Source organism: Dasypus novemcinctus, chromosome 8, assembly GCF_030445035.2.
Source record: "Dasypus novemcinctus isolate mDasNov1 chromosome 8, mDasNov1.1.hap2, whole genome shotgun sequence".
Lineage (NCBI taxonomy): Eukaryota > Metazoa > Chordata > Mammalia > Cingulata > Dasypodidae > Dasypus > Dasypus novemcinctus.
In genome coordinates, this window is record NC_080680.1 from 14,520,693 (window position 1) to 14,541,238 (window position 20,546).

Here is a 20,546-nt window from a genome sequence, read left to right on the forward strand (position 1 = left end):
AGGGAAACGGACTTGGCCCAGTGGTTAGGGCGTCCATTTACCACATGGGAGGTCCGTGGTTCAAACCCCGGGCCTCCTTGACCTGTGTGGAGCTGGCCCACACGCAGTGCTGATGCGCGCAAGGAGTGCCTTGCCACGCAGGGGTGTCCCCCGTGTAGGGGAGCCCCACGCACAAGGAGTGCACCCATAAGGAGAGCTGCCCAGCGCGAAAGAAAGTGCAGCCTGCCCAGGAATGGTGCCGCCCACACTTCCCGTGCCGCTGATGACAACAGAAGCATACAAAGAAACAAGATGCCGCAAATAGACTCAGAGAACAGACAACCGGGGTGGGGGTGGGGGGGATAAATAAATAAATAAATAAATCTTAAAAAAAAAAGAAAAGAGCTCAAATCAAAGAACTGAACTAGAGAAACTAGAATAAGAACAACAAACCAATCCCAAAGCAAACAGAAAGAAATAGCAAAATAAATGAAATGCAATTGAGAACAAAAAAAAAGAGAGAAAATCAACAAAGCCAAAAGCTATTTCTTTGAGAAAATCAATAAAATCAACAGACCTTAGCTAGGCTAACAAAGAAAAAAAGAGAGAAGATGCAGATAAATAAAATCAAGAATGAAAGGGGGGATATTACCACTGACCCCACAGAAATAAAAAGGAACCTAAGGCAAGTGGACATGGCTCAACTGATAGAGCATTTGTCTACCATATGGAGGGTCCAGGGTTCGATCACCAGGGCCTCCTGACAAGTGTGGTAAGCTGGCCCATGCGCAGTGCTGCTGCACCATGCAGGGGCACCCCATGTACGGGTGCCCCACGCACAAGGTGTGCACCCCACAAAGAGAGCCGCCTCACATGAATAAAGCGCAGCCTGTCCAGGAGTGATGCTGCACACACAGAGAGCTGACACAGCAAGATGGCGCAACAAAAAAGAGACGCAGGTTCCTAGTGCTGCCGGATAATGCAAGTGGACGCAGAAGAACACACAGCGAATGGACAGAGAGAGCAGACAACGGGGAGGAAGGGGAGAGAAATAAGTAAAATAAATCTTTTTTTTTTTAAAAAAAAAGGAGCCTAAGAGGACATGAGAAACTGTATGCCAACAAACTAGACAGCCTAGGTGAAACGGACAAATTCCTAGAAATGCACAACCAACCAACCTACACTCACTCTACAAGAAATACAGGAGCACAACAAACCAAACACAAGTGCATAGTTTGAACCAGTCATCAAAAATCTTCTATCAAAGAAAAGTCCAGCCCTATGGGAGACTCCTTCTTAGGGTTTTGTGGAGGGGGAGGCAGCCCCGCCCCACCCCAGGCCCAGGCAGGGAGCTGGAGTGAGGAGAGGGGCTGGCCCAGACCTCCCCAGGCTGGCACTTGGGCCTTCCCTGAAACCCCAGGCCTAGCATGCGTGCCCCCCTTCCCCAGTTACACCCAGGCTGCCTTGGTGCTCCAGCACCCAGAGGCCAGGGGCCCACCCAGAGCCCGAGCCCGTGGGTGGACCCGCCAGCCCCTAGAACAGAGTGAAGACAGTGGTGATCTGTTCGTTTGTCTCAGGTACAGCCAACCTTCCGCCTTCTCCCAGTGCGGGGAGATTTTTTTTTCCTATCTGGTTGCATCATTGCCTTTTTGGTGCATTGCTTCGCTGTCCGGGATGGCTTTTTTCTTTTTCTTTTTTTTTTTTTTTTACCAGGAGGTCCCAGGATCTAACACAGGTCCTCCATGTGGTAGACGGGAGCTCAAATGCTGGAGCCACAGCTGCTTCCCAGTACGGGGAGATTTTAAGCAGTGCCTCTCATCCGAGAGATGTAGAAATACTCCATGGTCTCGATGTTGCCTTTAGGTAATAGCAGTATTAGCCTCTTGCATATTGGCTTTTTCAGAGTCATTTATTATGAGCAGGAAAAATCTGAAGTAAAAGTTTGCTAATCTAAAAAAAAAAGAAAGAAAAGTCCAGGACCAGATGGCTTCACAGGTGAATTCTACCAACCATTTTGAGAAGAATTAACACCCACCCTGTTTAAACTCCTCCAAAAAATTGAAAAGGAGGGAAAATTACCCAACATATTTTATGAAGCCAGTATCACCCTAATACTAAAGCCAGATAAAGACACTAAAAGAAAATTACAGACCAATCTCTCTAATGAACATAGATGCAAAAATTCTCAACAAAATATTTGCAAATCAAATCCAACAACGTATTAAAAGAATTATACCTCACAATCAAGTGGGTTTTATTCCTGGTATACAAGCATGGTTCTGCATAAGAAAATCAATTTTTTAACATATCACACCACATTAACAAATTGAAGGGAAAAAACACATGATCATCTCGACTGATGCAGAAAAGGCATTTGACAAAATCCAGCATCCTTTCTTGATAAAAATGCATCAAAAGATAGCTATAGAAGGAAAGTTCCTCAACATAATAAAGGGCAAATACGAAAATCCCATAGCTAACATTACACTTGATGGGGAGGGGCTGAAAGCTTTCCCTCTAAGATCAGGAACAAGACAAGGATGCCCACTGTCACCGCTGCTATTCACCATTGTGCTAAAAGTTCCAGCTAAAGCAATTAGGCAAGAAAAAGAAATACTATCCATATTGGAAAAGAGGAAGGAAAACTCTCACTAATCACAGATAACTTGATCCTATATTCAGAAAATCCCGAAATATCTACAACAAAGCTAATAGAGCTAATAAATGAGTTCAGCAAAGTGGCAGGATACAGGATCAACACGCAAAAATCAGTAGAGTTACTATACACTAGTAACGAACAAACTGAGAAGGAAATGAAGAAAAAAAATTCATTTACAATAGCAAACAAAAAGCCTCAAATATCTAAGAATTAATTTAATCATGAATATAAAGGATATGAATTCAGAAAACTATAGAACACTTCTAAAAGAAATCAAAGAAGACATAAATAAAGGGAAAGACTTTTCATGTTCATGGATTGGAAGACTAAACATCATGAAGATGTCAATTTTACTCAAATCAATGTATAGATTCAGTGCAATAGCAATCAAAATTCCAACAGCCTACTTTACAGAAAAAGTCAATTACAAGATTTACTTGGAAGGGAAAGGTGTTCCAAATAGCCAATATCCCAAAAAAGAAGAGTGAAGCCAGAGGGCTCATGCTCCCTGACCTTGAAGTGTATTATAAATCTACAGTGGCCAAACAGCATGGTATTGGCATAAAGATAGACGTGTGGACCAACGGAATTGAATTGAGAGTTCAGAAATAGACCCTCACCTCCATGGTCAACTGATCGTTGAAACCTACCAAGTCCACTTTTCTGGGAAGAACAGGCTCTTCAACAAATGGTGTCAGGAGAAAATATTTTGCTATTATCAATGTGACTGATCATTGTGGTTGTCCCTTAATCCTATTGATCTTAGTCTTGAATGATAGTTACATGGTAGAAGTCAACCTTAATTGATCAAAACTGTCACCAGTGAAAGTAGCAGTCTTGTTTTGCTGTTCATAATTAATTTTCTGTATGGATCTGTATTTTTGCTGGACATGCTTATTTTATTTTACCATGCTTGTAATAATAACTACATAACAATGTAGCATGCATTAAAAGCTATATGTCTTGTATGTCAACGAAGTTTATCAGAGGTAAATTATTTTTTTAATAACTTAAAAAATTAAAATTAAAATAAAGAAATAAATAAACTTTTATCCTAAAAGGAAAAATAACATTATAAAAAACTGGTAAATTTATAAAATTATAAAACATTTATATGAACAAAAGGACTACTTGAGGGAAAAAAAAAAGGTACCAGGAGAACTGGATATCCATAACCAAAAGAATGAAAGAGGACCCCTATCTCACTCCTTATAAAAGAATCAGCTCAAAATGGATCAAACACCTAAACATAAAAGCCAGGACCATAAAACCCCTAGAAAGATCTACAAGAACTTGCAGTACCTGGGGTTCTCTTAAACCTTACACCAAAGCACAAGCAACAAAAGCAAAAATAGATAAATGTGACCTCCTCAAAATTAAACACTTCTGCACCTAAAAGAAATTTGTGAAGAGGGTAAAAAAGCAGCCGAGTTGATGGGAGAAAATATTTAGAACTCACACATCCAGCAAGGGCCTAATATCCATGATATATAAAGGGATCTTCAAACTCAACAAGAAAAAGACAAACTGGCTTAAAAAATGGGCAAAAGATCTGAATAGACATTTTTCTAAAGAAGAAATACAAATGGTGAAAATACACATGAAGAGATCCTACAACTCAACAATAAGAAGACAAATTATCTTATTCAAAAATGGGCAAAATACCTGAATAGACATTTTTCTAAAGAAGAAATACAAATGGTGAAAAAAAAATACATGAAAAAATGCTCAACATAACTAGCTATTAGGGATATTCAAATCAAGCTACAATGAGATATCATTTCACACCTACTAGAATGGCCACTATTAACAAAACAGAAAACTACAAGTGGTGGAAGAATGTGAAGAGATGGGGATACTTAATCACTGCTGGTGGGAATGTAGAAAGGGACAGCCACTGTGGAAGTCTGTTTGGTTCCTAAGGAAGAAGATACAGATCTAAAACGTGACCCTGCAATTCCGCCACTCGGTACATACCCAGAAGAACTGAGAGCTGTGACACAGACATCTGCACACCAGTGTTATAGTGACAGTATTCACAATTGCCAAAACATGGAAACAACCCAGGTGTCCACCAACGGATGAATGGATAATAAACTGTGGTATATACACACGATGAATATTATTCAGTTCTAAGAAGAAATGAAGTCAAGAGGCATATGACATGGATGAACCTGGAGGACATTACGTTGAGTGAAGCAAACCAGGCACAAAAGGACAAATATTGCATTATTTCACTATTATGAACTAAATATAATGAGTAAACACATGGAGTTAGTAGCTCGAATATGTCACTGGAGAAAAAGATGTGGTTAAAGAATGGAAAGCTGAGGTTTAATCTGTGCAGAATTGGTAAAAAGTTGTTTGTAAATGCTTGGAAATGAATGGAAATGGTGAAAGCACATCATAGGATTTGTCATCAGTAGCATAACATATGGGTATGGTAGTGGTTTGTGTTTTTTTTGAGCAATGAAAATGCTCTAATGTTGATTGAAATGATGAATGCACAACTCAGTGCCATTGACTATACACTTTAGATAAGTAATATGGTTTATAAACAAAATAAAATGAGGTGGGTTGGGGGGGGAATACACCAAATATAAGATACAGACTTTAGTTAGTAATACTTTGAGATGTTCATTCATAATTTGTTACAAATGTTTCCCAAAATTCAGGGTATTTGTAGCGGTGTGATGTATGGGAGCTCTATATATTATGCATGTTTGTTTCGTAAGTTCACAACTTTTACTATATACTTATTGTTTATGTATGTTGATGTATGAATGATATACTTCAATATATTTGTCTTTAAAATAGAAAAAAAATTAAGGGATGGATGGATAAAGATGGATGTGGCTCCAGCAGTTTGGCACCTGCCTCCCAAATGGGAGGTCCCAGGTTTGGTTTCCCAGTGCTTCCTAAAGAAAAAGAGCAGATGCAATGAGCAGACGAAAAGAGCAGATAGAACAAGCAGGGAGCGGATGTGGCTCAAGTGGTTGGGCACCTGCCTCCCACGTGGGAGGTCCTAGGTTTGGTTCCCAGTGCCTCCTAAAGAAGACAAGCAGACAATGAACAGACAAGAGAGCCAACCAGTGGGGAGGGGGGGCGGGGGGAGGGAGAAGTGGTAAATTAATTTTAGACAAAGCAGGTTTAGAAGCAAACAAAATTATCAGGGAGAAAGAGGTGTCATTACATGATATAAAGGGGTCAATTCTCAAAGAAGACATAAACCTTGCTTTGCATGTGCTTAACAACAAAACGTCAAAATTCATGAGGCAAAAACTGATTAGTGGTTAAGCTCCTGCTTTGCATATATGAGGTTCTGGGTTCAATTCCGGGGACTTCCTTAAAATTATATATATATTCATTAGGCAAAAACTGATAGAACCGCAAGGAGAACAAGGAGAAGCAGACTAGTCCACTATTATATTTGGAGACTTCAACACACCTTTGTCAGTAATTAACAGATCCAGCAGGCAGAGAAACAGCAACGATGCACGTGAACTGAATAGTGTCATCTAGCAGCTGGACCTCACAGGCATTTATAAAATACTTCATCCAGCAACAGAATACGCATTCTTCTCAAGCGCTCATGGAACATTCACCCAGACAGACCACATTGTGGCTCATAAAACACAAGTCGAGAATAGAAGTCATGCAATGTGTGCTCTCAGACCACAATGCAATTAAACTAGAAACGACAGCAAGATAGCTGGAAAACCCCAGAGTGTTTGGAGCTGAAACAACAAACTTCTAAATAGCACATGGGTCAAAGAGGAAGTTTTAAGAGAAATGCAAAAATATCTTGAAGTAAGTGAAAATGAAAACTATAACTTACCAAAATAAGTGGAATGCATTTTGCAAAAGCCGTGCTTTGAGGGAAATATATAGCATTGAAAACATATATTAGAAAAGAAAAAGCTCTAGAATCAAAAATCTAAATTTATCCTTTGGGAAACTAGATAAAGAGGAGCGATATATACCCAAAGCAGGCAGAATGAAAGAGATAGCAACAGCTAGAGCAAAAATAATTGAAATTGAAAATAGGAAAATAGAGAAAATCAACAAAACCCAAAGCTGGTTATTTGAAAAGATTGATAAAATTGATGAACCAATTGCCAGGCTTATCAAGAGTAGAAGAGAGAAGACACAGATTACTAGTATCAGAAATGAAAGAGGGGCCATCATGCCTGATTCCATAGACATTAAAACATAAGAAAGGAATATTACGAACAACTCTAGGTCCACAATTTTTTTAAGGAGGTACCAGGGATTGAACCTGGGACCTTGTCTGTGTGAAGGAGGCACTCAACCACTGAGCTACCTCTACTCCCCTGACAAATTTGATAACTTAGATGAAATGAACCAATGAAGTGGACTGTGCGAAAGACACAGTCTATCAGAACTCACGCAAAGAGAAATAATCTGAATAGGCCTAATTTAATTAAAGAAATTGAATCCACAATTAATAACCTTCCAAAACAGAAAGTACCAGGCCCAGATGGGATCCGTGGTGAGTTCTCCCAGACATTTCAGGAAGAAATGATACCAATTCTCTGTAATCGCTCCCAGAAAATAGAAGCAGAGGGAATATTCCCTAGCTCATTCTATGAGACCATCAAATATCAAAAGCCTCATGTGAAATATGCGCATGGGTAATATTTCATATATAAGACTGTTTTTCTTGGAAACTGAACAAATGTACATTAATGTAACAAGATGTTAATATCAGGCAAAAATACAGCCAAAGCAAAATATGGACAGTAGTGTTTAGTAATATATTAATAATCTTCCATTAAGGATTTAAAAAAAAAGAAATATTCTAAGTGAGAAGAAACTAGACAAAAAGCACTATGTATTGTTTGACTCCATCTATATAAACACAAGTAAATTAGAAAGACAGAAACAGAATAGCAGCTGTGTGGCAAGGGAAGCAGAGAGACTGAGAGGTGATTATTAAGGGTAAGAGCTTTTTTCATCTTTTTTTATTATTAGTGGAATAATTAAAATGCTCTATTAATGGCTGAAGGGATGAATGCACAACTACATGATTATACCAAATACCACTGATTGTGCATTTTGGATGGACTGTATGCCTTACTAATATGTATCAATGAAACCAATTTTAAAAAACAGATAAAGACATTACAAGAAAGGAAAACTGGGAAGCGGACGTGGCTCAACTGATAGAGCATCTGCCTACCATATAGGAGGTTCAGGGTTCGGTACCCAGGGCCTCCTGGCCCGTGTGGTGAGCTGGCCCACGCGCAGTGCTGCTGTGCACAAGGAGTGCCGTGCCACGCAGGGGCGCCCCCACATAGGGGAGCCCCACGCACAAGGAGTGTGCCCCGCAAGAAGAGCTGCCCCACGTGAAAAAAAGCGCAGCCCGCCCAGGAGTGGCACTCCACAAATGGAGAGCTGATGTAGCAAGATGATGCAACAAAAAGAGAGATGCAGCTTCCTGGTGCCACCTGACAGTGCAAGCGGGAGCAGAAGAACACACAGCATATGGACACAGAGAGCAGACAATGCAGGGGAAGGGGAGAGAAATAAATAAAAGAAATCTAAAAAAAAAAAAAAGGAAAACTACAGACCAATTATCTCTTGTACAAGGAAATCCTCAACAAAATGTTAGCAAATCAAATCCAACAATGTATAAAAAGAATTATATACCATGACTAAATATTTATTCCAGGTATGCAAGGCTGGTTTAATACTTAAAAACGGGTTTTTAACCAGGGTCCACGGACCCCCAAAGGGGCCATGGACAGATTTCAGGGGGTTCATGAACTTGAATTGAAAATTCAAAAAAACATTATTCTTACAGGGACGTGTTGGTGTGGCTGTGATCTATTTATTAAATAATACACAGTTTAGTGTGGACTTAGCATCATTTTTATTTTGATGTAGCGTGTTCTGAGTGCAGGGGTAACTGCCTGCAAAAAGGTTGGTAAGGATGCTGGAGATGGTTTGACGACGCTGTGGGAAAACTTGAATTTCTAAATGTTTCCAGAAAATGACTGAACAGATGTTGAATCGTGTTAGATTAATAGGTATTGAAATTATGGGAAAGTTGTAAAACATAATTTTGAATAATCCTAAAATTTAATTTAAAGGCATGCCAATGTTGAGTGTCATAAAACTATCTGGCACTACTTCTGAGAAGGGACCTGTGGTTTTTACCTGACTGGCAAAGGAGTCTGTGGAACAAAAAAGTTTAAGAAACCCTACTCAAATATCAAGTAATGGAGAGCAGATGTTGTTCAGTGGTTGAGCGCCTGCTTCCCATGTATGAGGTTCTGGGTTCAATTCCTAGTACCTGTTTTTTTTTTTTTAAGATTTATTTATTTATTTATTTCTCTCCCCTTCCCCCCACCCCGGTTGTCTGTTCTCTGTGTCTATTTGCTGCGTCTTCTTTGTCCGCTTCTGTTGTTGTCAGCGGCATGGGGATCTGTGTCTCTTTTTGTTGCATCATCTTGTTGTGTCAGCTCCCGTGTGGGCGGTGCCATTCCTGGGCAGGCTGCACTTTCTTTCACACTGGGCAGCTCTCCTTACGGGGTACACTCCTTGCATGTGGGGCTCCCCTACACGGGGACACCCCTGCATGGCAGGGCACTCCTTGCGCGCATCAGCACTGCGCCTGGGCCAGCTGCACATGGGTCAAGGAGGCCCGGGGTTTAAACCGCGGACCTCCCATGTGGTAGACGGACACCCTAACCACTGGGCCAAGTCCGCTGCCCTCCCCGCCCAGTACCCCTTAAAAGAAAAAAATCAATGAACGTACCTGCTTAAATTTTATGTAAATCAGGGGTTTTTTTTGCCATTATGTTTGTTCACTTTTTTTAAGATTTTTTTAAAAATTTCTCTCTCCTCTCCCCGCCTCCCATTGTCTACTCTCTGTGTCCATTTGCTGTGTGTTCTTCTGTGTCCACTTGCATTACCCAGCGGCACAATAAAAAAATGCTGGTGTGAACAAGCAGTAACAGGCACTGTCATTCATTGCTGGGGGGAATGCAACACAGGACAGCCACGTTGGGAGAGAGCTTGGCAGTGTCTTAGAAAGCTAACCATAGTCTTACCATACAACCCAGCAATCATGCGCTTCAGTATTTACCCAAAAGAGTTGAAAATGTATGTCTACACAGAAACCTGCACATGAATGTTGAGAGCAGCTCCAACCGGAATTGCCCCAAACTGGAAGCAACCAAGGATGTCCTTCAAAAGTTGAATGAATCAACACACCGGGACAGTCATACAATGGAATATCATTCAGAGATAAAAAGAAATGAGCATCAAGCCCTGAAAAGGCATGGAGGAATCCTACACACAAAATGCTACGTGAAAAAGCCAGTCTTAAAGGGTACGTACTCCAGCTTTCCCACCATGTAACATTCCAGAAAAGACACAACTATAGAGGGTAAAAAGATCAGAGGTTGTCAGGGGTTTATGGGGAGGGAGAGAGGGGTGAAATGGGGGGCACAGGGTTTTTTTTAGGGCAGGTAAATTATTCCGTATGATATTGTAAGAGTGAATAAACACATTATACATTTGTCAAAACCCTTAGGCCTGTAGACACAAAGAGTGAACCCTGGGGAAACGGATGTGGCTCAAGCAGTTGGGCTCCCGTCTACCATATGGGAGGTCCAGGGTTCGATGCCCTGGTGAGGGCAAGCTGGCCCACGCGGCGAGCTGGCCCACACGGGGTGCTGGCCCATGCAGGAGTGCAGCCCCACATAGGAGAGCGCAGCGTGCAGGAGTGTCAGCTGACGCGGAGAGCTGGCGCAGCAAGACGACGCAACAAGAGACACAGAGGAGAGAAAATAAGAAGACAGAGCAGAATAGGGAGCTGAGGTGGTGCAAGAGAATGACCGCCTCTCCCCCACTCTGGAAGTCCGCAGGATCGGTTTCTGGAGCCGCCTAATGAGAAGACAAGCAGACACAGGAACTCACAGTGAATGGACACAGAGAGCAGACAACGGGAAGAAGAGGCTGGGAGAAATAAATAAAAAAATTAATCTTTAAAAAAAAAGAAAGAAAAAGAGTGAACCCTGATGTAAACTATGGATTCAGTTAATAATAATGTACCAGTGTTAGTTCAATTGTAACAATGTCCCACACTAGTGTAAGATGTATACACCTTAATTAAAATGTGACAGAGACGGGAACTGAGCACAGGTGGTTGGAAAAATGGGGCTGCTAGACCTGCCCCACACAGGGCTGCCACAAACCTTCCATCTGTAAAAACACAATTATCTGCGAAGCACAATAAAGCGAAACGCAATAAAACAAGATAGGCCTGTATGGGAACTCTCTGTACTAGCTGCTTATTTTTCTATCAATCCAAAACTGCTCTAAAATCAATCAATCAATGAAAGTCTATTCATATTTTTAAAATCCTACTTGGAAACAGAAAGCTCCATTGTTGAAATTTAAAGGAAAAAAGGGGGGGAGGGGTCGCAGGAGGCAGATCACCCCTGGATTAGGGGTGGGGATTTATCTGAGCAAGGGCCCAAAGGGACTTGCTGGAGGGATTGAAATGTTCTGTGTCTCAGTTTGGGCTGGGGTGAGAAGTAGACAGATGTGTGCGTTTCTCAGAATTTACTGAATTGTTTCCTATACATAAATTATACCTCAACAAAGTTGTGTTTTTTTTGCAGGGGTCATGGTGATGGAAAAGCAGGGCCCCCTCTCGGACTTCACGGGCGTGGCACGAGCTCCACAGCCCACCCTCTGGGCGGCTTGACTTTTCTGGTGCCACTTCCTCCCACTGCTCTTTCCACCTCCCCCGAATATGAATTTCTAGATTCTCAACTCCCCACCCCCTGAAAGCACCTGTGGTCTGTGGGGCCCTGCACAGCCCCTGAAAGCTGAGGCTCTGGTGGGAACCTACCTCAGGATGCTCGGGGGCCTCGGGGACACGGCAGGTTGGTCACTGGCTCCTGGGGCGGGGACAGGGGCCACTGCACTGTGCTCCCCCCCCTACCCCACCGTCATCTCGCCTCATCATTTGGGCCCAGGAGAAGGCGGCTGTGGGCTGGAAACACTGGCTGAGCCCTCATCCTTGCAGGGCGGGTGGCCAGACGGACTGGTCAGGACGCCGGGCCCAGGGACGCCCAGAGACTTGCCCAGGCCACAGGGCACCTGCCGCCTCTCCGGTTACACAATGAACAGAGGTACCAGCCCATGTGTGCCAGGTGGGCACCACGGGCTGGGCATTCTTTGCTGGGCTCTCTGCACACCAATAAACTTATCCTTTCAATGGCCTTGTGATGAGAGCACAAATCAATGGCAGCCAGCTAGTGACGGATGCATGGTCAGAAGCCAGGCACCGCAGAGGGCAGAGGCACCTCCAGACAGCCAAACGAGCCGCCCTCTACTTACCACACTCTTTAACTGTGTCGCGTTATGTCATAGCTGTCTCCCCAGGAGCCACCTCCTCGGGGCAGGGCGCAGTGCTGGGGCGCACAGTAGGCGCTCACTGAAGATTTTTTGGAATGAGTGGATGTAGGTCAGAGGCCCGCGGCAGGGGCAGTCAGCAGAGGGGGCCGGCGCCCTGTGCAGCCCCCCACGGCAGCCCCCCCACGCTGCCCAGGAGCCGTGAGTCACCGGCGTGAGTCACCTCTGGCGGCAGGGCCCGGCCGCAGCGCTCCCGGGGGCTCGGCTGCTTCCTGGCATTGACCGCAGCTGTTTGTAAACTGGCCGCGCAGGGACCCAGGGAGGGGCCTCGTTAGCACGGAGAGGGCACCGGGGAAGGAAATCGCCTCCAGACCAGGGCCTGCCGGCCACGTGGTAGGACCCGGGTCCTCAGGATAAAGGAGGATGGAATCGCTGCGCCACAAAACCCGGTCTCTCTGCCGCCCCTTTCCTCCAGGACCACGGGCCCCAAACCCAGCCCCCTGCCTGCGCCCTCCCCCTTCCCAGCCTGGCCCTGGAGGCGCTGTGGGGGCGGCCCCACTCCTCGCCCAGCAGCCCCCGCCATCCCTGCCCCTGACGCCGAGAACGCCTGCCCGTGGCTGCCACGCGATCAGCCGCTGTCCCCCCGCAGCAGGCCTCGCTGAGTCCCCGGGGCCGTCCTCCCCCGAGGCCCGGGAGCCCCTCTTGTCCTGGGCCTGAGCGGACAGGGCTGCCCCGCGCCGCACGAGGGCTACCTTGGAGGCTGGCGGCAGCAGCTCCCCGCTTCCTCGCCAGCACGCCCCTCACCCTGGTGGGGTGGGGGGGGCGGGGGAGGGGGACCAAGTCGGGCTCGCAGAGCCTCCAGCGGCTGCGCTCCCGCCCTGACTGCAGTGTGCACGGAAGCAGTGCGTCTCGCCTGGCCCTGGCAGACCTACGCCCTCTCGGCCTCATTTCCCCCAAAGAGAAGGGGGTGGTGGGGGCCTCTGGAGACCCAGCAACCAGAGACAGCAGGGGGAACCGGGTGTGCTGTTTCTCAACACTCAGGGAGATGAGGCCCCGCCCTCCGAGCCTGCGGGGAGCCCTGGGTGGCTGAGGTCTCCCAGCTCCAGGGTCCCTTCCTCCAGGAAGCCTACCTGGACTGCCTGCCTCAGGACAGCGAGGCCAGGGCTGGGCCTGCGCTGACACCCAGCACCGGGGTGTCTCCTGGCGTCCAGGCCTCTTCCGAGGCCCACAAAGCGCTCTGAGCAACATGCCCTGCATCTGGGACCAAAGTGCTACAGGGAGCCTGGGGGCTCCGCCCGAGCAGGGCAGGCCGGCAGCCAGGATCAGGGTTCTTATCCAAGCCCTGGGCTGTGCCGCCTGATCCCAGCCTGTGTTCCTGCTCTGCGCAGAAAGATAAAGCTCCACCTGTCCCCAGGAGGCAATCACAGACAGGAAGTGCCCCGGGCAGGGCCTGGCGGGCAGTAGGTGTCCAGAGACAGTCACCGCAAATAAAAGGGGGGCCAGGGGAGAGGCGGTGGCCGCTGGGGCCTGTTCCGGCCTGAGCTGGGACCCGGGTGTCCTGGAACGCGGCAGTTTCCAGCGCGTCAAATCTCACTCCTGCGCACAAGATGCAGGTGGAGATGCCAGATTGGGCTGGGAGAGAGGATGGGGACTTCTGGGGCCTCCCTGACCCCTGGGCCACCCAGGATGACCTCTGCCCCCACTGCAGAAGTAGGGGTGGCTCTCAGGAAGGAGGCGTGGCCTGCAGGAGCCCCCTGCGGCCATGGGGCCTGCCATCTGCCCCTCACCCTCCTGAGAGGGTTTTCCCAATGCAGGAAGCTCCACAGAGCAGGGGCCACTAAGGTGAGTGGGCCCCAGATGGAGAGGCCCTGGGGGGATGGCCAGGCTGGACATCCCCTCCCAGGAAAGGAGCTGAGATGCGAGGCAAGCAGCCTCCTCGGGAGCCCCAGGCGCCGAGCGCCCAGGCTTTGCTGGGGCCAGGGGTGCAGCAGGCCTCCGTGGATGCCACAGGGAGCCCAGGAGGCGAAGTGGCCCCTCTGTCCCCAAAATCTTCCGCAGTCCGGCTCGGGAGCGCGCCCTCGTCTCACACGCGCCGCTCCCCGCGCGATGCGTCCCTAGGGGCCTTCCCCGACGGCGCCCCCTGCCCAGCCTCTGTGCCCCCACGCCCACTCTGGCCCGCCCGCCGGCCCGCCCCGGGCGCGCAGTCCCTGCCCGGACCCCCGCGGCGCTAGCCTCGCCACCCGGGCCACCAGCGAGGCTGCGGGAGGCGCCGCTGTCATCGCCATTTTACGCAGCAGGGCGCCGGGGCGGCGGGGGGGGGCCCCTGGCCAAGGTGACACGGCGGGGCGGGGCGCGCGGCGGCGGAAGAGCGGCCCCGCGCGGCGGGGCTGGGGAGGAGCGGGCGCCCCGGGGAGGGCGCGCGGGCCCGGCCGCGCCGAGCGCGCAGGACGCCCGCGCGCAGCCCCGCGGGCCCCGCACTGACCTGTCATGGCGGCAGCCACGGCCCACGCTCGCTGTCCCCGGCCTGTCCGCCCTGCCCGCTCGTCCGTCCGCGGCCCCGCCGCCCTGGCCCGGCCGCCGGGGCTCCGGTGACGCCCCGCCCCTTCTCGCAGGGCCACGCCCCTTCCCGCCGGGCCACGCCCCCTCCGCGCGCGGGCTCCGGCGCCGCGAGGACCCCAGGGCCCCGCCCCCGACCTCAGCCCCGCCCCCGCCGGCGTGCGCTACGGCAACGCGAAGAGCCCCGGACCCCGCCCTTTACCTCAGCCCCGCCCCTCGCCGGCGCGACTGCGGCGTAGCGAGGTGCCCCAGGCCCGCGGGCGTGAGCTACGGCTCCGCGAGGAGCCTCGGGCCCCGCCCCTCGCTGGAGCCCCGCCCCCAGCTGCGACGCAGCTTCTCCAATAGCCGCCGCACGCCTCCCTGGCCGCGCCCCACCCCGGCCCCTGGCCACGCCCCCGACCTTGGCCCCGCCCCCGCCTTGGCCCCGCCCCTCTCCGGCTCGCCCGCGTGGCCCCGGCTGGGGTCCCGGGGGACGGCGCGCTGCCTGGCGCGATCCCCTGCCCGCCCCGGACCACCGCGCCCCTAGCCCGGGGTGAGGAAACGGAGGCTCCGAAAGGTGACATGATTTATTTACCCAACTCGCGCCAGAGGTCAGGCAAGGATTGCAGGGCAAAGCCTGCGCGGAAGGCCGGGGGGCCACCAGCAGCCCCGGGGGTCCGCCAGAGGGGCGAGCCCCACAGTGACGCGCTTCCAGGTCCCGGGGAGCCGCCGGCCGCGAAGGCACGGCCTGCGAGAGGCGAGCGGGCAGCGTGCCCTGCCGGGGCGGGCCGGTCCCCTGCCTGGCCTCGGCTCCGGGGGCTGTCAGGTGGGCCCCGGCGCCCGCCCAGGACCGGCGAGGGGCCTGGGCCTTCGGCACCGGAGGTGCGGCTTCCCTCGTTTCCCGCTCGGCCGGCTGCTGCTCCCGCCCCTCTAGTCTACTCCGAGATGCTGGAGCCTGGCCGGGAGCCCGGGCCGAAGACGGCTCCAACCCCTGAGCTCCCCGCCCTCCAGCTCTTTGCCTCAGTTTCCCCTCCATAAAATGGGGGGACGGCCGCCTTTCACGGCTTAGCGCGGGACGGGGGAGGGTCCGTGGAAAGGCTCCAGGTACCTCCTGGAAACGCAGGGCACCCTGCGCAGAGGCCCCGGCGGGGCCGCCCCGAGGGCAGAGGGCGCCGGGGCTTGGGAGCTGCGGGGCCCCAGGTGGGAGTCCACCCGGCCCTCGCCTCGGACGCTGCCTGGCTCTCCTCTCCCCCCCGCACCCATTATTCCTCATCCGTCAGTCTTCAGGGTTTCGCTGACTCTGTCCATTTCCTGTCTCCCCCAGGGTGGGGACTGGGGAGACGGAGGGGACCTGGGGGAGAGCGGGGAGGGGCAGGCGCCGCCACCTCCAGGAAGCCTCGAGCCCGCGCGCAGGGGAGGCCGGCATCACTCCAGCGCTACTTCCGTGCACCTTCACCTCCGCTCCCGGCCCCTCCACGACCCTATCCGGCCAACGCGTCAAACGGGGAAACTGAGGCTGGGAGAGGCGGAGTCAGCCGCTGCTCAAAGGACCCGCGCCACCGCGGGTCCCCCTCCAGGCCAGTGCGCAGGACCGCAGCGGATGCGCAAGGCGTTCCCCCGCCCCGCGCGGGTGCGGCCGGGGCTCTCCGCGCGGCGCCAGCATCCCTTCCCCTCGCCGCCGCGCTGGCTGAGCTCAGAGGACGCAGAATCTAGGCGGGCTCTCGCAGGACGACGCTGCAGGGCACAGCGCCCCGCGCCCGCCTTTCCGGGGCGGGGTCCTGGGGGTCAGCGACGGGACACCGCGCCACTCTTTCTGGCTCAGGGCCGCCCTGGGGTGGGGGGAAGGGGGTCTCACACAGGACATGGCAGTGGGAGCCAGATACAAACCACATATGGAAACCTCATTCCCACCTGGTGTCTTTGCATTCACTATTCCCCCCTGCCCGTCAAGGGGGGCATCCCCCACCTTCCCAGGCCTGCCCCCTTCTTTATTCAGCCCTCCTGCGCACATGTCTTACTCTGTCAGCAAACAAGAAATGGGGGGGGGGGGGAGGCAGGATGTTGGCAACTCATCTCACAAAAGTTCCATCTCCTTAATTAATAAAGAGCTCCTAGAAATCAATAACAAAAAGCTTAACGTTCCTTTGGGTAACCGGGCAACGGATCTTAACAGTTCAGAGAAAAAGAAACCTGTCTCCTTCTGAAGCTTAAGTCCAGCTGCTCCACGCTGTTCATAGTAAGAGAACTGTTCATTATTTCTTGGATCTGATGTCCAAATCCAACCCCCTGAGGTCACCTTCTGTGGGTCTGCAGATGGCAAGATACCAGCCAGAGGGGTCCCTCCTCAGTGGCTGCCAGGCTCATCCCTATCTTATTTTCTGCACTTACCTATTTTCTGTTACCTCCACTACAACATCAGCTTCCCAAGTGGCATACAGTAAGTGCTCAATGAATACAGTTGGGGGTGCTCCCGGCGGGGACAGCTGTGAGGATCGGTCTGGAGAAGCGCTTCAATCTCTGGCACGCTGAATGCATCCTTCTCTTCGCGGTGGTCTCCTATCTGAAACGTGGCTACGGACTGGCTGGGCAGTGCTGTGTCCGTCAGCTGTGGAGACGGCTTGGGTGTCTATCTAAGAAGAGGGTCAGCAGTGGATCAGGTCAGCCAGACCATTTCTCCCACCTGGCCTTTGCAGAATGGAATGAAGGGCCTTGTGGCAGAGATCACCTTTGGGCAGGTGACATCACAGAATTTAAAATTCTGGGGATTCCAGGTCCTGGAGACAACCAGCATTTTGGAGACCTTCCTCAGACCGACTTAGGTCCCCCGGCTATTGGTTACCAAGTGGGTATCAGCTGACTGGTCTGGGCAAGTTCAAGGAGCCAACCTCCAGCAGCGCCCCTCAGAACGTTCCTAAGGGGACAGAGGTGAAGAGCCACGATGCTGCCATTTCCCCCCAGCAACAAATATGCTTGAAAAGCTATGTGGTGAAGCGGATGTGGCTCAAGCCCTTGGGCACTCACCTACCACATGGGAGGTCCTGGGTTCAGTTCCCATTTCCTTTTAAAGAAGATAAGACAGCTGAGGCAACAAGATGACCATGCAACAAGGAAACACATCAAGCAGGGAGTGGAGGTGGCTCAAATGATTGGGCGCTTCCTTCCCACATGGGAGGTCCCGGGTTCAGTTTCCCATACCTCCTTACAAAAAATAAACATAAAAATAAATGAAGACAAGCAGAAAGTGAGCGCAAAACAATGAGGGGGTGGGAGAGGAAGAATTTTTTAAAAATCTATAAATAAAGCTGCCTGAAAAAATAAATAAAGCTGCCTGAAAAAATAAAAGCTGGGAAGCGGATATGGCTCAACAGATAGAGTTTCTGCCTACCATATAGGAGGTCCTGGGTTCTATACCCAGGGCCCCCTGGCCCATGTGGTGAGCTGGCCCACGTGGAGTGCTGCTGCATGCAAGGAGTATCACCCTGCACAGGGGTGCCCCCCACGCAAGGAGTGGCCCCTGTGCAAGGAGTGCATTCCCGTGCAGGAGAACAGACCTCCCAGGAGAGGGGCTGCCGCCCACATGGAGAGCCGATGCAGCAAGATGCTGCTACAACAGCAAAAAAAGAGACACAGAGAAGAGATGCAGCAAACTAAGGAGCTGAGGTGGAGCAAGAGAGTAATCACCTTTCTCCCACTCTGAAAGGTCCCAGGATAGGTTCCTGGAGCCGCCTAATGAGACTACACCAGACACAGAAGAACACACAGCGAATGGACACAGAGAGCAGACAACTGGGGTGGGGGGGCATAAGAGAAATAAATAAATAAGTAAGTAAATAAATAAATAAAAGCTGCGTGGACGGTCACATGGAATCCTTGAGCCAGTCCAAAAGTTTCCGTGGTCGGCCCAACTTCTGGTCATCTTGTAGCAGGCCCCTGAATCAGGCAACTCCCAAGAACAGTGGTTTAGAGGATGGCCAAGTGACGGATAAAGACAATGCTATGGAGGAGACCCCAGACACCGATTTGGATTTTGAAGAGCGCTGGCCCTCTCTGACAAGGCAGCAGTGTTTGGGGAATGGACACCTGTGCGAGGAGAGGTGGCACTCACCCCCGAGGCATGCCAAATGAAAGGCCCCCTCGGTGCCGGGGTCAGAGCCCGCTGTCTCTGGGCCACAGTGCACCACAGCGTGGGCAAGGGCTCTGCAGGGCCTCTGGCCAGGCGGTCCCAAGTGTGAGCTCCATAAACAGCTGTTGTCCCTGGCTGAGAAGCAGGGACTGACTGTGGCGCCCAAACTGGAGATGACAGCGGCTGTGCTAGTCAGATGGCACTGACACTATGCAGAGGACCTAACAGGCTGAATCCCAAAAATGTTCACCAGGGGCCTACGGTGGGCCCGCTCTGTGGCCCCCACGTGAAGGGGCTCGAGGTAGCAGCTGTGGAAGGCACCCGCCCAAGCATACCGCCTCTTCCTGCCCAACTTTGCCAAGATGCTGGAGCTCCTCACTGCATTAGTCAGCCAAGGGGGTGCTGATGCAAAACACCAGAAACGGGCTGGCTTTTATAAAGGGCGTTTATCTGGGGTGGGAGCTTACAGACACCAGGCCATAAAGCATAAGTTACTTCCCTCACCAGAGTCTATTTGGAGCAGGATGGCTGCCGACATCTGTGAGGGTCCAGGCTTCCTGGGTTCCTGCGTTCCTGGGGCTTCTATTTCCTGGGCTCAGGATTCCTCTCTTCCTGGGCCTGGCTTCTCTCTCCTCTGTGAGCTTACTTCCCAGGGCTCCAGCTTAAGGCTTCAGCATCAAACTCCAACATCAAAATCCCCAGCTCTGTCCCTTGCCATGCCTTTTATCTGTGAGTCCCCAACCACCCTAATCATAACTCAGTCATGCCCAGGTACAGATCAGATGGCAAGCATAATCCAAGATTTCTTTTTGGAATTCATCAATTATATCAAACTGCTACATTCACCAAAGAGTTGTCCCTCTTCAGCAAGACTCCAGGCCAACGTGTCTAGCCCCCAAGATCGGTCCAGTAGCCCCGTGGACCTGGTGGTCAACCATCTGGACTGTCCGAAGATCGCCTTCCTGCAGGCTCAGCCCTGGGACGAGGCAGCCGGGGCCTGGGCCAGCCAGAACCGGGCGCCAGTGCTCGGCGGAGACCCTCCTGCGCATGCCCAGGGGTCACTGCGCCGGCCTGCCTCTGCTGCGGGGTGAGCGTGCCGGCCCGTCGGTCTGGGTGACATTCCCCGGCAGGTGTTCCCGGAGCGGGCATCGGCCTTAGGCTGCGAGTTTGTCATCCCGCTGCCCTGTACCGAGAGGGGCTCTGGGCAGCGCCTGGCAGTCTCCAGCCTCCCCTCACACCGAACTTGACCACAAATTCCTGCAGGATGGGAAGCTTCCTGGACCTTGCTGTGAGTTCGTTTTCTCCCTCGGGTTTGCTTCTCCTGTGTGGGATCAGGACATAGGTAAAACGGACCTGTCCCTGCCCTTAGCCAGGGAAAGCTTTCCCGGGGCTCCAGGTGTCACTGCACTCAGTCCCCTGCGTGGCCAGGTGGAGCTTTGTTCGCAGACATAGCAGCTCTCAGACTGCGCTTCAGGTTTCCAGCCGCTGGGCCTGGCGAGGGCCTCTGCGGTTCCGGGGCCCACCCTCTCTGCGGCCTGTGCCTTCTGCTTCAGAGCTTGTGGCTTCCCGGAGGGACCGCCCTGACTCTAATCCTGCAACCAGCTGTGCCACACTTGTCCACTAGAGGGCAGGCTTTGGGTCTCCTTTTTATTATTTTCTTTTTCTAATTATTTTTTTCCAGGTACTGTGACCAGGGATTGAGCCCTGGACCTCGTAAGTGGGAAGCCGGCGCCCAACACTCCCCTGAGCTGGGTTTTTCGTTGGTTTTGCTGGTTTGTCTTTGTTTTTAGGAGGTACTGGGAACCGAACCCGGGACCCCCCGCGTGGGAAGCAGGCGCTCCGCCGCTTGAGCCA

At 51.3% G+C, this 20,546-nt stretch overlaps 1 protein-coding gene and 1 pseudogene across 1 annotated transcript in view; one reads left to right on the forward strand and one right to left on the reverse strand.

Annotated features, from left to right (window-relative positions):
* CARD19 (caspase recruitment domain family member 19) overlaps window positions 1-14,640 on the reverse strand; it is a 29,930-nt gene extending 15,290 nt beyond the window's left edge. Inside the window, exon 1 of the mRNA XM_058301462.2 lies at window positions 14,517-14,640. Coding sequence (XP_058157445.1) covers window positions 14,517-14,523 — 7 coding nt within the window. The 5' untranslated portion in view covers window positions 14,524-14,640. The remainder of the gene's footprint in view (window positions 1-14,516) is intronic.
* A 3,790-nt stretch (window positions 14,641-18,430) lies between these two features.
* Window positions 18,431-19,939, forward strand: LOC101439955 (enhancer of mRNA-decapping protein 3 pseudogene; annotated as a pseudogene).
* The last annotated feature ends 607 nt before the right edge of the window (window positions 19,940-20,546 follow it).